Genomic DNA, 18,038 nt, shown 5'->3' on the forward strand with positions numbered 1-18,038 from the left:
AAAGTGGCCATAGTGGCAGGGATGGAGGTTATGCATGGGCTCAGCAACATGGACTTCCACTCACCAAAGCTGATCTTGCTATGACTACTGCTGAGTGCCCAATTTGCCAGCAGAAGAGACCAACACTGAGCCCTCAATATGGCACCATTCCTCGGGGTGATCAGCCAGCTACCTGGTGGCAGGTTGATTATATTAGGCCTTTTCCATCATGGAAAGGGCAGAGGTTTGTCCTCATCGGAATAGACACTTACTCAGGATATGGGTTTGCCTATCCTGCACTCAATGCTTCTGCCAAGACTACCATCTGTGGACTCACGGAATGCCTTACCCACCGTCATGGTATTCCACACAGCATTGCCTCTGACCAAGGCACTCACTTTACGGCTAAAGAAGTGCGATGTGGGCTCATGCTCATGGAATTCACTGGTCTTACCATGTTCCTCATCATCCTGAAGCAGCTGGATTGATAGAATGGTGGGATGGCCTTTTGAAGTTACAATTACAAGGCCAACTAGGTGACAATACTTCGCAGAGCTGGGGCAGAGGTCTCCAGAAGGCCATGTATGCTCTGAATCAGCATCCAATATGGTGCTGTTTCTCCCATAGCCAGGATTCATGGGTCCAGGAATCAAGGGGTGGAAGTGGAAGTGGCACCACTCACCATCACCCCTAGAGATCCACTAGCAAAATTTTTGCTTCCTGTTCCCATGACATTACATTCTGCTAGCCTAGAGGTCTCAGTTCCAGAGGGAGGAATGCTGCCACCAGGAGACACAACAACGATTTCATTAAACTGGAAGTTATCATATCCACCTGGACACATTGGGCTCCTCCTACCTTTAAGTCAACAGGCCAAGAAGGTAGCTACAGTGTTGGCTGGGGTGATTGACCCAGACTATCAAGATGAAATCAATCTACTACTCCACAATGGAATTAAGAAAGAGTATGCATGGAATACAGGAGATCCATTAGGGTGTCTCTTAGTGTTACTATGCCCTTTGATTAAAGTCAGTGAGAAACTACAACAGCCCAGTTCAGGCAGGACTACAAATGACCCAGACCCTTCATGAATGAAGGTTTGGGTCACTCCACCAGGAAAAAAACCATGACCTGCTGAGGTGCTTGCTGAAGGCAAAAATAATACAGAATGGGTAGTAGAAGAAGGTAGTCATCAATACCAGCTATGACGACGTGACCAGCTGCAGAAACAAGGACTGTAATTGTCATGAGTATTTCCTCCTTCTTTAGTTAAAAACATGTTTGTGCATGTATACACTTGTACTAAGAAAATATCTTCATTTTATTTCCTTTTTCCTTTAGCATGTGACATAAGATTTATTGACTTTACACCAGCATTTAAATATTGTTAACTTTATGGAATAGTATTTGGGTTGGGGATTGTTGCATTTCTGGTTGTACAAAGGATAGTTGTATTATGCTAGGCATAATTATGACCTTATTATTGTCTTTATTTGAAGATTATGTATGATCTCAGGGGATGTATATGGGTTTAAGTTGACAAGGAGTGGACTTGTGATGGTTAATACTGAGTGTCCACTTCATTGGATTGAAGGACAGAAAGTATTGATCCTGGGTGTATCTGTGAGGGTGTTGCCAGAGGAAATTAACATTTGAGTCAGTGGGCTGGGGAAGGCAAACCCACCCTTATTCTGGGTGGGCACAATCTTATCATCTGCCAGCACAGCTAGAATATAAGCAGGCAGAAAAATGTGAAAACAGAGACCGGTCTAGCTTCCCAACCTACATCTTTCTCCTGTGCTGGATGCTTCCTTCCCTCAAACATTAGACTCCAAGTTCTTCAGTTTTGGAACTTGGACTGGCTCTCCTTGTTCTTCAGCCTGTAGACAGCCTATTGTGGGACCTTGTGATCGTTTGAGTTAATACTTAATAAACTCCCATATATATATGGGAGTTCTCTACCCATTCTGTATAAACGTCCATATATATAAATATATGGAAGTTATCATATATATATAACTGGAAGTTATCATATCCACCTGGACACATTGGGCTCTATATATTTATTCCATTAATTCTGTCCCTCTAGAGAACACTGACTAATACAGACATGGTGGCTCACACTTGTAATTCCAGCACTTTGAGAGGCTAAGTTGGGACAATTGCTTAAGGCAGGAGTTTGAGACCAGCCTGGGAAACATGGCAAAACCCTGTCTCTTCAAAAAACACAAAAAGTAGCTGGGTGTGGTGGTGCACGCCTGTAGTCCCAGCTACTCAGGAGGCTGAGGTGGGAGAGTCACTTGAGCCTGGGAGGTTGAGGCTATACTGAGCCATGATCGCACCACTGCACTGAAGTCTGGGTGACAGAGAAAGACCCTGTCTGAAAAACAAACAAACAAACAAATAAAAACTTTTAAAAACCCTGAAATGACGGGGTTTAGAGAGCTCCCAAGTTGGTGACCACATCAAGTTCTTGGGACAGTGGTGCACCAGGAGAGGGCATGGAGGCTTTGCACCCCTCCCCTGATACCCTGCTCAATGCATCTCTTCCACTTGGCTATTGCTGAATATAATCCTTTATAATAAACTGGTAATAGGAAATGAAGCACTTTCCTGAGTTCTGTGAGCTGTTCTTGCAAATTATTAAACCTGAGGAGATGCTTGTGGTAAAGGGGAGGAAAGACTTTTCCCCTACCTTCTTAGGTTTTGTGGCTGTTCCTGAGGATTAAGCTGAGAAAAGGCAGGTTAACAGGAGATAAGGATACACATTTTATTTGACGTTAACATTTTTACATGGCAGGGGAAACTTCATAGAAGAGAAATGAAGACCCAAAGAAGCTGACAGGCCTGAGTGCTTATATACCATGTTAACAAAGAATGATAAATTGTAGAGTTGTGACAAGACAAGGCAAAGGGGCTTAGGCTACGCATAGTGAACTGTGGGAAAATGACTAGGAAATATATGGTGAAAATTAATGGAAGATAAGATTTATTTTAGTATTTGTACAGATTCATCTCAGTGTCCATGCCTCACCTCTATTGATAAAAATGTTCTCAAAAAGTAAAGGAAACCAAGGTCTGCACAGGGGTTTCCTCTGCCCATTCCTCCCACCTCACCCTTCAAACCTAAACTTGAGCCTGCTGCTCACCAGCCTAGCTTTGCTCTCACCATGGCTCTCAGCAATGCTGACATGCAAAAGCAGATAAAGCATATGATGGCTTTCATTGAACAAGAAGCCAATGAGAAAGCAAAAGGAATAGATGCAAAGGCAGAAGAAGAGTTCAACATAGAGAAAGGTCAGTTTGTGCAAACCCAAAGACTAAAGATTATGGAATATTATGAGAAGAAAGAGAAACAGATTGAGCAGCAGAAGAAAATTCAGATGTCCAATTTGATGAATCAAGCAAGACTCAAAGTCCTCAGAGTGAGAGATGACCTTATCACAGGTTTGTACCAGTTGCTGGAGCCCTGAATGATTGTTTGTTGCAGGAAATAAGATTTCCCTCTGGTAAAGTCTGCGGTGCAAAAGGAAATCCCTATGTACAAAATTGCCACCAAAAACGATGTTGATGTCCAAATTGACCACGAGGTCCCCATTATATATCTCAACTCCCCCAGCTATGTCTACCTGCCAGAGGACATAGCTGGTGGAGTTGAGATATATAATGGGGATCATAACATAAAGGTTTCCAATACCCTGGAAAGCCAGCTGGATCTCATAGTCCAGCAGATGATGCCAGAAGTCGGGGGGGCTTGTTCAGGGCAAATGCCAACAGGAAGTTTTTGGACTAAGCCTTCGGGAGGTGGAGCTTGTCCTCAGCTCTCCTGCTGTGAGGTGGAAGCTTCTGATATTTGAAGAAACACAAATGTCTCTGTAGCTTCCTCTTTACTGCCCCAGTATTGCTCTGTATTTATCAGTGATGCCCCTCTGTCACTAATGCCTTGCCTAATTGTTCACAATGGTGGAAAGCTTCATGTAATATGATCAGGACTCACCTCCGGTTCATCTAAAAGTAAAAGAAAAAAGAATGTTCTCCTCTTCCTGGTATAAAGAGGTTGCCTTTCTCATGGGAAATTTATGTCCTGGTGTTTTTTGTTTTGTTTTGTTTTTTGTTTTTTTTTTTGACAGAATTTTGCTCTGTCACCCAGGCTGGAGTGCAGTGGTGTGATCTCAGCTCACTGCAACCTCCACCCCTCAGGTTCAAGTGATTCTTGTGCCTCAGCCTCCTGAGCAGCTGGGATTACAGGCATGCACTACCACACGTGACTAATTTTTGTATTTTTAGTAGAGTTGGGTTTTTGCCATGTTGGCCAGGCTGGTCTCAAACTGCTGGCCTCAAATGATCCACCTGCCTCAGCCTTCCAAAGTGCTGGGATTACAGGCATGAGCCACTGTGCCTGGTCTATGTCCCGTTTTAAGGTAGATAGGTGTAGATCAGAGAGCCCTTCCTACATCTGCTGTCTCTCAAGCACCTTCAGGTTAAAATAACCAATATGCCAAAGTGGTATATTTTGGGTGGCATGTTCTGGTTCACTTCATGGGGAGCTCCTGATTTATAGCTGGTTGGTCAGAAATACAGGTGGAAACCTGGGAGTTGCAACTGGCATCTGAAGTTAGGGCAGTCTTGTGGGACTGAGCCCTTAACCTGTGGGGTCTGTGCTACTGCCAAGTAGTGAATGGCAGAATGGAATTGAATTGTAGTACTCCCAGTTGGTAACTAGAGAATCAGAGAATCGGCTTTGGGTGAAAGAGAAAAAAAATTACACACTTGGTGTCTGAAGTGAGCAAAAACAACTCAGACATATCTGTATATCTATATCTATATAGATATGTTGATATATGAGCCTTTTTAAGGTATCTGTCCCTGTAATTGAGAGTTGGTGAAAAGCACAGAAAAAGAACATGGACTTTGCATTTCACTAAGCCCAGGTTTGAATCCTGTTTCTCACATTTCCTGGATGTGTGACCTTAAGCAAGTCACTTAACCTTTATGAGTCTCAGTTTCCTCATCTCCATCACTAGCTTCACAGAGTTGTTGTATTACATGAAATAAGGTGGACAGGGCAGGGTACACAGCTGGGGTGGCTGACTTAATGAAGTCGGCCCTTAAGATTGAATCTTTAGCATAGAGGTAGAAGGGAAGGATGAAGGTCCGAGGAGCTGGATAGGCCCTTCTACTTCTGGCATCCAGCTTGTGTAGCTAGGCCAGCACATTCAGCCCATTCATTGTCCACTAGACTTTATTCCAAGTCGGACTCAGAGCTACAATGTGTGAGAAAACTGTGTGGTGCTTTGACACTTTCATGGATGAGCACCTTTCCATGCTGACACACTGTGGCATGGAAACTGTTTGTAGAAGTTGTAATTGGCAGGTTTATCAAATCCCTGGTTGCTCACCAGGTCTCCTGTCACACTAATTAGGGTATCTAATTGGTGTTGGTTGCCTTAAATGCATATTTATCCTTGTCCACAAGCATAATTATTCTTGGCTTTTTTTTTCCTTCAACGTGTATAGGAAAATAAAAACACATACGAAAATAATGTAGTAAAACAGATCGAAGTTTGATGACATTTAAATTCCTAGAAACTTTGCAAGTGATATTAAAATTAGTGAAGAGTTTGTCCTGTGCTGATGTGCAGGGCTATTCATAGAATAACACTTGCCCCCACCTGCTCTCTACTTTCATTCCCAAAAGTACCATCTGACACTTGGGCGTGGGGGCTTTTGACAACACAAAACTGCCACTGTCACAAGGAGCCCCAGCTACATTACAAGATAGAAAACACTCCCCTTTTCCATTATGCCAACAGTAATTCTGTATGTTTTCTGTTCTTCCAGCTGCTTGTTCCCTGAGTCAGGTATTGCTATATATCTAGGGCCCCAGTGGTTCACCTCAGAGACATTCTGCAATATGTGTCCTAAAGCAAGAGACAGGCCCAAACCTACTCGACCATCTATTTGACAATAGTCATTGCTAGAATCTTTAATATGTTAATAATGATGACGTCATGCATAGAGCAGCAGCACACAATAACTGCTGAGCACTTAAATAAAGGTAATTATTAGGACTAACTCCAAACCTCTTGGGTAAAAAAGCCTAGGGGATATTTTTGTCATGTGATACAGGTGCCCATGGTCCAATCAACTCGGTCATCTGAACAAAGCAAGCTCAACACTGGAAATCATTTCTAGTAAAAACACTTAGTTTAAATTATCACATTTTTAACAGGATTCCTAATTAGACCCAACTTTTTTGAATATATAGAGGAAAAGATGCTTTTCTTTTTAGTATACATATGTTCTTACATGGGTCACAATTAGCACTTTGAATTGCCAAGGCTGATCTCAAACTTCTGGCCTCGAGCAATCCTCCTGCCTCAGCCTCGTGAAGTGCTTGGATTACAGGTGTGATGCAACATGCCATATCTGAATTGTACTTTTTACATTTAGATGAAAGAGGATGGTTATTAAACTCTAAATGAACAATGCAGATGGGAACAGAGTGACAGGATTGAACTGTATTAGTAGCAAAAGCTCTTTTTTTTGAGATGAAGTCTCACTCTGTCACCCAGGCTGGAGTGCAGTGGTGTGATCTTGGCTCATAGCAACCTCTGCCTCCCAGGTTCAAGCAATTCTCCCTGCCTCAGCCTCCCAAGTAGCTGGGATTACAGACGCCTGCCACCATACCTGGCTAATTTTTGTGTTTTAGTAGAGATGCGGTTTCTCTATGTTGGCCAGGCTGGTCACGAACTCCTGACTTCAGGTGATCCGCCCACCTCGGCCTCCCAAAGTGCTGGGATTATAGGCATAAGCCACCATGCCTGGCCACAAAACTCTTGAATGGATTGGGTTATTAACCACTTAGTTTCAGTTTCAGGTACATTCTAGAACAGCATTACCCAACAGAACTTTTGGCAATGATGGAGATGTTCTATATCTTGTCTAATCATGTCTAATACAGTAGCCATTGGCTACCTGTGGCCATTGGGCTTTTCAAATGTGGCTAGTGCTGCTGCATAACTGAATTTAAGTTTACATTTAAATAGACACAGGTAACTAGTGTTTTCAAATATTCACTGCAGCTCTAGAAAAACAGAAAAGACCTTACAGGCTTTAGTGGTATATTTTGAAATATTGGCATAAAATTAAATAGACGAATCCCCAACTAGATTGAAACATAGTTTAATGAAATCTAAACTGAACCAAAGTTTAGTAATACGACAAAAGCCTTTAAGGTCTTTTCTGTTATTCTAGAGCTGCAGTGAATATTGGCTCTCTATAGTCGTGAGCTCCACATTCATAGATTCAGCCAACAGAAGATTGAAATCATACTAAAAAAAAATTGAATCTGTGCTGTACACGTACAGACTTTTTTCTTGTCGTTATTCCCTAAACAATACAGTATAACTATTTACATGACATTTGTTGTTATAGTTAGTATTATAAATAACCTAGAGATTATTTAAAGTATATGGGAGGGTATGCATAGCTTATATGAAAATACTATACTATTTTCTATCAGGCACTTGAGCATACTCAGATTTTGGTTTCCAAGGGAGATCCTAGAACTGATTTTCCATGGATACTGAGGGACAACTGTATGTGTGTGTGTGTAATTTTTAAAAATAAACGTAAAACCTAGATATTTTCTAAAACCAATGATATGGGGCAAAAGTAAAAGCACAAGAAACTGATGAGTCTCTCAGGTTTCATGGATAGTTTTTACATATGGAAGCCTGACCATCTTCCCCACAGGAATGGGACTTTATGAATATAACTGAACCCCTTGCAATAGAGAAAGCAGATGTATTATTTTTGTAGTGTCCCTTCTAAAAATGTTCTTCAGCTGGCCCGTACTACCAAGCATTCCATCAGATATACATTGTGCTAAATGACTGAAGGAATTCATATCCAAGCCACTGAAGAAGCATGTCAACTGCTACATGCACACTAGAGAATACAGCAGCAGATGACACTGCACTCAGGCTCTTTTGTCATTATTGCCTTACACCTGCCAGACTCTGGTCCTTGGTGTCCAGGAGACCAGACTTTCCACCAAGTGCAGAAACAGATTGAACTGTACTTTATTTCTGAGTGGAGAGCACAGATGATCCTGATTCTCCAGACCATTATTACAAAGTGAAATTTAAAGCTAACATAGGCTGGGCATGGTGGCTCACACCTGGAATCCCGGCAGGTTGGGAGGCCAAGGTGGCCAAAGTGGTGAAACCCCGTCTCTACTAAAAATACAAAAATTAGCTGGGCATGGTGGCAAGCGCCTGTAATCCCAGCTACTCAGGAGGCTGAGGTGGGAGGATTGCTTGTGCCCGGGAGGCGGAGGCTGCAGTGAGCCGAGATTGTGCCACTGCACTCCAGCCTGGGCGACAGAGTGAGACTCTTCTCAAAAAAATAAAAAAAAATTAAAAATAAATAAAATAAAGCTAACATAGGAAGAGGCAGGGACGTGAACATTAAAGTTGTTTTCTTTTCCAACTTTTTAATGACCTCGCACAAAAAAGAGAGAATTCAAGTTTGGTTAGTGAATTTGGATGGAATGAGGTTTAACAGACAACTTAAAACTGTTACAGGATGATTGTGCAAGTAACACTAACATCCTGACAAATAAGCCTCGGTAATCTCGTCCTCCTTTCCAGCATGCCAGCAGTGATGTGCTCTATATTTCCTGTTTTCTTCCAAGCTGCTTGCTCCTTGGGTTGGTATTGCTGTATCACCAGGACCAAGTGGTTTACCTCCTAGACATTCTGTAATCTGTGATCTGAAGCAGGAGATGGGCTCAAACCTGTCTGATTGATGAGTCATAAGTGCTTCCACCTAATTCCAGCAATATACAAAGGCATTATTTGCATCACATTTAGTACCATTATTTGTGAAATGCCTACTTTTACAAGTGATTGTGATGATTGGGGTCTTAAAGTTTCTTAAATTCCAAATAGAAAAAATTGATTCTGCCTATCTTAATGTCAAGGGGAATTTGTTGGAAGATTTTGGAGTCTCCTAGGGAATCAAAAGGGAAGCAAAAGAGCCAAATAGTGAAAGACCAGGAGCCCAGGTGCCTGTTCTGGGGCCTAAGCCGCTTGGCCAGGACCTCCTCCTAGGGTCCAGCTAGCTCCAAAGACTTCTAGCCCTGTCTCTCAAGAACAAATGTCACAAATCCAGGGCAAGACATTGATTGGCCCAGACTGGGTCAGCAGTCCACCTCTAGACCCATCAGCTATGGCTAGGGCAGGAGCGGATCTAGGTTTTATGGGGACTGAAACTCATACAATTTGGAGAGCCCCCCTTGAAATAACTAAGACGTCTGTTTTACACTGTACAAATACAATGCCCGCAGCACTCCAAAGAAATCAGGACAGAAGAAATCACAAACACAAAGTGCCTACAGCCACTCTCAAGAGAGGAAGTGAGACAGAAGAAAAATTGAAGTGCGAAGAAGAGCCTGTGCTCTTAAATTATTGTGGTTGAAGAGGTGGATTATTCTCTTTGCAATTCTTATAAAAACATTTGGCCATGTGAACACATTTTTAGGGTCTCTCCTAAGACTTTGGAAGGAACCCATGCACTGAGGGGGGCTGAAACTTTTTTTTTTTTTTTTTTGAGATGGAGTCTCCCTCTTTCACCCAGGCTGAAGTGCAGTGGTACAATCTTGGGTCACTGCAAACTCTGCCTCCTAGTTCAAGAGATTCTCCTGCCTCAGCCTCCCGAGTAGCTGGGACTACAGGCCCACACTACCACGCCTAGCTATTTTTGTGTTTTTAGTAGAAACTGGGTTTCACCATGTTGGCCAGGCTGGTCTCGAACTCCTGGCCTCCAGTGATCCATCTGCTTCAGCCTCCCAGAGTGCTGTAATTACAAGTGTGAGTCACCGCACCTGGCCAGGGGCACTAAAACTTAAGCATCATTCATTTCATGGAAGGAGCAAAGTCTTTTTTTTCTTCTTCTTCTTTTTTAATTTAAGGATAAGAATCCTCATGGTAACTATAGGAAGAGAGCAATTCTTCAAAAAAGGGAGAGGCTGAAAAGACAGAATAACAGCAGACCACTGTCTTATCCTGCACCTGCTGCTATAACAAAATACCTTAGACTAGGTAATTTATAAACAACAGAAATTTGTTTCTCACAGTTCTGGAGGCTGGAAGTCCAAGATCTAGTCACCAGCAAACTCAGTGTCTGGTGAGGGCTGCCCTCTGCTTCAGAGATGGCAACTTCTTGCTGCATGCTCACATGGCAGGAGGAACAAATCCTATGTCCTCACGTAGTGGGAGGGGCAGTGGGACTAGGGCACTCCCGTCAACCTTTTATAAGGGTACTAATCCCATTTATGAGGGCAGAGCCCTAGCGACTTAATCACTTCCAAAAAGGCCCTACTTTTTAAATTTTATTTTTATTTTTTATTTTTGAGACAGAGTCTTGCTCTGTTACCCAGGCTGGAGTGCAGTGGTGTGATCATAGCTCACTGCATCCTCAACCACCTAGGCTCAAGCAATCCTCCATCCTCAGCCTCCCAGGTAGCTGGGGCTACAGATGCACACCACCACACTCAGCTAATATTTCTATTTTTTGTGGAGATGACATCTCATTATGTTGCCCTGGTTGGTCTTGAACTTGTGAGCTCAAGTGATCCTCCCACTTCAGCCTCCTAAAATGTTGGGATTACAGGTGTGAGCCACCATGCTTGGCCGAGGACATGTTCATGTCAAAGTCAAAGTTCTTTTTGCTCCATCATGCTACCCAGCTTACAATTTTGGACTTACAATTTTTGTGAGGATTTATGAACAGTCATTTAATCAGTACATGAGACTAGGTCTTCTTCATAATCTCAATCAAATCATTTAATTAATGACCAAATAACTATTTTTTTTTTTTTAAGTCAAGGAAGAAAAGAATGGCCTTGCCTTTTGGAGAAGCAAAGAGTCCAGAAGTCTGAATGAATCTCCTCTCAGGTGAGATTGTTGTTTGGAGTATGTGTTTAACTTGCTAACCAAAACATTTTTACATTGCAACTTGTTTTTCTTATTTTTTTTTCTCTACTAATGGCTTTGGACTGAGTTCTATTAATCTTATATAGGCAATAAGGAAGAAGGTATTTTTGAGAGAACTTTTCCTCAATTCAAATCAGTTAAATAGTATAGTTTTTCTAATTTTCTATATATTACTGAACATATAGATGTCACAATATAGATAAATAATTCATTAAAATTAAATTCAAAGACATCTGTTGAGCTCTGGTTCTGCGTAGGGCACTATGTTAGGCCCTATGATGGATACAAAGATGAGTACTCATAAATCCTGTCCTTGAGAAGCTGATTCTAACCAAGATATACAGCATTTGCACAAATAAAGAAAATACACAGTCCACATGCTAAGTGTCCTGAATGAGTCTGAGCAATTTTCAAAGAGATTTAAAGAGGGGACAGATGATATTCAGTTGTGGGGAGAAGTCAAGATGCCTGGTGACAGTTGGTAAAGGAATAGGGCGCCTGGAGATGGGGACACTGCAGTTGGAGGAATAGTGGGAGAGGAGATCCAGGCAGAAAAGAAATGGAACATGTGTTAGTTAGCCCCATGGGATTGAAAATAGGACCTGAAAGTGAAATGGATCCTACACTTTGGAGGGTCTTAAAAGTCCAGATGAAGACTTTGCATTTCATTTCACAGGATATGAAAAAACCATGGAAAGTTTTGACCATGAGAATGATATAGAAACCATTACAACAGGTGCTGGAGAGGATGTGGAGAAATAGGAACACTTTTACACTGTTGGTGGGACTGTAAACTAGTTCAACCATTGTGGAAGTCAGTGTGGCAATTCCTCAGGGATCTAGAACTGGAAATACCATTTGACTCAGCCGTCCCATTACTGGGTATATACCCAAAGGACTATAAATCATGCTGCTATAAAGACACATGCACACGTATGTTTATTGCGGCATTATTCATGATAGCAAAGACTTGGAACCAACCCAAATGTCCAACAATGATAGACTGGATTTAGAAAATGTGGCACATATACACCATGGAATACTATGCAGCCATAAAAAATGATGAGTTCATGTCCTTTGTAGGGACATGGATGAAATTGGAAATCATCATTCTCAGTAAACTATCGCAAGAACAAAAAACCAAACACCGCATATTCTCACTCATAGGTGGGAATTGAACAATGAGATCACATGGACACAGGAAGGGGAACATCACACTCTGGGGACTGTTGTGGGGTGGGGGGAGGGGGGAGGGATAGCATTGGGAGATATACCTAATGCTAGATGACGAGTTAGTGGGTGCAGCGCACCAGCATGGCACATGTATACATATGTAACTAACCTGCACAATATGCACATGTACCCTAAAACTTAAAGTATAATAATAATAAATAAATAAATAAATAAATAAATAAATAAATAAACCATTACTACAGAAAAATAATCCGACGATTGTGCTTAAAATGGATTGAAGTAGGGAAAGACCTGAGATTGGTGGAAAGTCATTAGAATGTGAACTGGGGTAGTGGTAGCAAGAATAAAGAAAAAGGGACGGATGGAAGAGATATTTCATAGGCAGAATCCACAATACTAACATTTAATTGAAATAGGAGAGATGGAAAGAGAAACTACTGTGGTTTCCAGCTGGGGTGACTGAATAGCGATGCCCTTCAAACAAATAAGGATGTCAGAAGGGATCACGCTCAAGTACTGGTTTAAATAGGTTAAGCTTGAGGTTCTAGTGGGCTTATCTGGTGTATAAGTTCATGTGACAGTTGAAATTTCAGTCTGGAAGGAGGGAAAGAAGTCTGGGTAAATTTAAAAAGGAGAAAAAGGAGTTTCTTTTTTTTTTTGAGACTGAGTCTCGCTCTGTCACCCAGGCTGGAGTGCAGTGGTGTGATCTCTGCTCACTGCAACCTCTGCCTCCCAGGTTCAAGCGACTTTCCTGCTTCAGCTTCCTGAGTAGCTGGGATCACAGGTGCCCACCACCACCCCTGTCTAATTTTTTGTATTTTTAGTAGAGATGGGGTTTTGCCATGTTGACCGGGCTGATCTCAAACTCTTGACCTCAAGTGATCTGCTCACCTCAGCCACCCAGTGTTGAGATTACAGTCGTGAGCCACTGCACCTGGACAAAAAAAAAAAGTTGTTTCTTAAGTTGCATAAGTTAAAGTGTGATACTATATATATATATATATATTTTTTTTTTTTTTTTTTTTTTTTTTTTTTTGAGGTGGAGTCCTGCACTGTCGCCCAGGCTGGAGTGCAGTGGCTCGATTTTGGCTCACTGCAACCTCCGCCTGCTGGGTTCAAGTGATTCTCCTGCCTCAGTCTCCCGAGTAGCTGGGATTACAGGTGCCCGCCACCATGCCCAGCTAATTTTTTGTATTTTAAGTAGAGATGGAGTTTCACCATGTTGGCCAGGCAGGTCTCGAACTCCTGACCTCATGATTTGTCTGCCTCGGCCTCCCAAAGTGCTTGGATTACAGGCATGAGCCACTGTGTCTGGCCAAAGTGTGATACTGTTACACACTTTCTCTATTTAGATATTAGAAGGAAGAGGGGAGTGTAGGATTCTGGGAGCTGCCACTCAAGGGATATAGAGGCATAGGGAAAATTAATAAAAATTGGATCCTAGAAAGACAGGTCATAGCAAGGGGAAATATCCAGATTAGAAAAGCATTGCAAAATGCTGTTCAGAAAAAGTGAAATCCTAACTGGGGATATTCACAAACCCATGGTGGCCCATGCTGTGTTGCTTAGCTTGCTGGGGAGGGGACTTTTCTCACTGCACTTTCTGTCATTCTCACCCTCTCTCACAGTTTGAACAAGAGGACCTATGAGGTCTCTTCCAAACCTAAATTTCATTATTATTATAACTTTCTTTCTTGCCAAAAAAAAAAAAAAAGGCTTAGGAAGTTTATTTTTCCTAAACACATTACCAACTTGCTTTGTAGAATTTTAACCTTAGGGCCAATTATTCTGGATAAGAAAATTGTTGGACAGTGGCTGCAGTACCTAATATTCTTAAAGGTGCTTAAGTAAGTTCAAGGTTAAGGAGTTCATGTGTTCCTGTCAGAGTTCTCAAGGCTTTGGAGGTTTTGATTACATTTGAAGCCAAACATCAAAAAAACTAAGATAGAATTGTCTAATGTGTTCTATTTAGCATGGCAAACCATAGCTTAAAATGCGCATTGAGACCCCTTTAAAATGCTGGCATTGGAGAAGGAACCAACAGCCTGTGTAGCTAAATTCCTTTCACCAGATTTCTCAAGGGGTGCTACTGGCATTTGTGTGGTACCATTTGTACTTGTGCAGAATGGGGCCACACATTGTGAAACTTCATCTTCCCTGGCTTTTGTCCACTAAGTGCCAATAATGCTCCCCATTTATTGTGGCAACTAAGAAACACCACTACACATTTTCTTTTTTAAAAATTTTATTTTATTTATGTTAAGTTCTGAGATACATATGCAGGACGTGCAGATTTGTTACATAGGTAAATATGAGCCATGGTTACCATGCATTGTCATGGAACTACCCTGGCTACTTCCAGCTCTCAACACACTTGTCAAATGGTCAAGATTTGTTTCCATTTCTCCCATTCTGTGCTCTTTCTCCCTTCTCTGTGCTGTCCTCTCTCTAGCCTTCCCTGGTATCTCAGTCTGTTTTCTGTTGCATATCACAGAATACCTGAAACTGGCTAATTTATAAGGAAAAAAAATGTATTTCTTATAGTTATGGAGGCTGAGAAGGCCAAGGTCAAGGAGTTGTATCTGCTGAGAGCGTTCTTGCTGGTGGGGACACTCAGCGGAGTTCCTAGGCTGTGCAGGACATCACATGGCAAGAGGACTGGGCATGCAAGCTCAAGTCTGTCTTCCTCTTCTTATAAAGCCAGTTCCATTCCCATGATAACACATTAACATATTAACCCACTTATCCATGAATTGATTAATCCATTTATGAGGGCAGAGCCCTCACTACCCAGTCACCTCTTAAAGGTCTCACCTCTCAATACTGCCATACTGGGGATTAAATTTCAATGTAAGTTTTGGAGGGGACAAATATTCAAACCATACCACCTAGCAAGTATCCTTGTTCTTCCTGTAAATTTTATGTTTGGGTTTTTACTGATACCACATTGTGATAATTTCTTTCTTTCTTTTTTTTTTTTGAGACAGAGTCTAGCTCCGTCGCCCAGGCTGGAATGCAGTGGCTCAATCTTGGCTCACTGCAACCTCCGCCTCCTGGGTTCCCTAAGTGATTCTTCTGCCTTAGCCTCCTGAGTAACTGAGATTGCAGGTACCCGCCACCACACCCAGCTAATTTTTTTGTATTTTTAGTAGGGACAGGGTTTCACCATGTTTGTCAGGCTGGTCTCGAACTCCCAGTCTTGTAATCCACTCACCTCGGCTGGCGGTGGTCCCAAGTACTGGGATTATAGGCGTGAGCCACTGTGCCCAGAACATTGTGATAATTTAATGATACAGATTTAAAATGGTTATTCCTTTGGTGGGATTTCCATTTTAGCAGGCGTGAAAGCCAGCAGCTCCAGGAAAGAAGTTCTATTTGTAGAATTTTGTTGTAACAGCTTTACTGAGGTATGATTGACACACAATAAACTGTGCATGTATGTTTTATCATATATATCTCCCCATGAAACCATTACCACAATCAGTATGTACCACCCCCCTCCTCTCTACCCTGTGCCCTGGAGACTTTTTCAAGGCAGTAAACTGGGACAATCATTAGGTCTCACCTTGATTATTTCCCATCTACCAGGGCTCATTGTCTTTTATTGCCTGGTGTCTAGTGTCTTGAAATCTATTTTTGCATATATTTTGTCCAATTTTTGGTTGTTTCAGGTAGAAGGGTATACATGGTCCCTATTACTCCATCTTGGCTAGAGGCAGAAAAAAACTAGTAGAATTTTAGGTTTATACCCATATATATAGAAGAGGATTTGGACTGGTGTTAGATCCTTCCTGGAGTCAGTGATGGTCCTGGAATTTCTATAAAAAAGATCTTTGGGGCAGCAATAGGGGAGATTAGGGAATTCATTTACCTAGACTGTATGTTTATGTGGGGTAGATTGAAATTCTTTTTTCCTTAGCAGGCACAGATACATTGTTTTTATGTGGCATAGATATTTATTTGTGGTGGCTCACTCAGGGGAAGACTATTGGAGATGCTAGGGAGTTGGGGCACTCAAGTCTCCCCTTCTTTTGGCTTCTGCCTTTGGGAGCCTGATGTTTCAGGCCAACTTGTCAATTTCAGTTCCACTCTATATTAATGAAGATAATCCCAAAGCTCAGAAGGACCTAGATTATCAAAGATTCATGTATGTGTACTATTCTGCCTTTTACAAAAAGATAAAACCACACACTTTTAGAGAAGTCAATTGAATATGAGATCTCATTTTCCCCCAGTAGTCCTTCTGTGTAAAGTTAAATAGACTGTAGGGGCTTGAATTTACTTATCAGAAAGTTAGAATCTGGGACACTCATTGCTGCTGCTTCTTTTCTTCTTCTTCTTCTTCTTTTCTTTTCTTTTTTTTTTTTTTTTTTTTAGACAGGGTCTTGCTCTGTTGCCTGGGCCAAGTACAGTGGTGTGATTATGGCTCACTAAAGCCTCGACCTCCTAGGTAGCTGGGATTACAGGCATGCCCAGCTCCACTGCTGCTGCTTAATGTGGTGTTACTGCTTTGAGATTAGTCTACACTAACACATGCTGACTGGGCAATGTGAGGACTTAGCCTAGTTCTTCTGGGGTGTGGAAATAAAGCTGACCTGGAATAATGGCAAAAGTCCATGTTTATTTCAATCTTGGTCATGTATAAGAATCTCCCAAGGGCTCGTGGAGAGTACAGACTCCTAGTCTCTACTCCAGGCTATGGAATCCTCAGCTTTAGGGACAGTGTTCAGTTGTCTGTTTTTGGTAGCTACCTAGATGATTCTGTTAGCTAGCTACCAAGGTTTGAGAATTGCTGGCCTAAATAATCTACAATGACATCAATCTTCCCCTGGATTATTGGAACTCCTGAGTTCATAATATGTCTCTAACTCACCCATCAACTTCTATCTCCACTGCCAAAACTCCATTATCATCTCTCATCACTTCTGCAACACCTCTAACTATGCTCTCCACCTCCATTCTCAGTACCTGTCTGCCTCTGCCTGAATCCATTATCCACCTTAAAGCCAAAATGATACTTTCCAAATGTCCCTTTCTTGCTTAAAACCTTTCAGTGGTATTCCATTGCACAGCAAATAAACCTTTTACCACGTCTAGACATCCCTGCAAGAACTGGCCGTTGCCTACCGCTCCAGCTTCACTTCTTACTTCTCTTGTTCATCTCAATAGTTGGAGCACTGCAAACTCTTTCCAGCTCAGACCTTTGAACTTCTTACCCCTCTTAACATTGCTTTTCACATGGCTCACTCTTTCTCATCCTTCAGATCTTAGCTTAAATGTCCTCATCCCAGAGAGTTCTTGCTTGATCACCTAGTTTGAAGTATGCCACCCGTCAACAAACACACACAAGTTTTCTTTATCAGACTGCTTTGTTGATTTCAATTGTACTTTCGTAAGTTATAACTACATGTTCATTGCTTATTGTCTGTCTTCCCACTAGACTGCAAGCTCCATGAGAGCTGGGACCTAGATATTCTTGTGCACTGATATATTTCTAGTGTTGGCCCAGTGCTTGGTACATACTAGGTGCTTAATATTTGTTGAATGAATAATCATATTCTTTACAACCTAGCCTGGCTTGCAGTAATATTGGCTTGTGGGAGTGTGATTTGCTCTAAATCCATGTAATAATAAACCATGTTTGGACAGAGTTGATGTATTTCCATTATTGCCCTGAAGAATGTGACTTATGAGCTTCTGCGGGGAGGGCTCTGCCTTGTAGCAGGGCACTGAGTGAAATTCTTAACATGGTCTTTGTAATTGGAAGGATTGAGGGAGGGGCAGTTCTAGGAATAGGCATCCACATGCTCCCATAGTCAAGTCTTCATTTCAGCATGTAATTCCCCACATTTCTGGGATACT

General features: G+C 41.9%; 1 protein-coding gene and 1 pseudogene across 2 annotated transcripts in view; both read left to right on the top strand.

Moving 5' to 3' along the window:
• The window catches only part of C12H12orf56 (chromosome 12 C12orf56 homolog), a 117,200-nt gene that overhangs the window by 48,523 nt on the left and 50,639 nt on the right, over positions 1-18,038 (top strand). For both annotated transcript variants that reach the window (XM_016923103.4, XM_016923104.4), the window contains exon 3: positions 10,871-10,943. In XM_016923103.4, coding sequence (XP_016778592.1) covers positions 10,871-10,943 — 73 coding nt within the window. The remainder of the gene's footprint in view (positions 1-10,870; positions 10,944-18,038) is intronic.
• LOC745048 (V-type proton ATPase subunit E 1-like) lies at positions 3,095-3,990 on the top strand (annotated as a pseudogene).

Source organism: Pan troglodytes, chromosome 10 (genome assembly GCF_028858775.2).
Source record: "Pan troglodytes isolate AG18354 chromosome 10, NHGRI_mPanTro3-v2.0_pri, whole genome shotgun sequence".
Taxonomy (NCBI): domain Eukaryota; kingdom Metazoa; phylum Chordata; class Mammalia; order Primates; family Hominidae; genus Pan; species Pan troglodytes.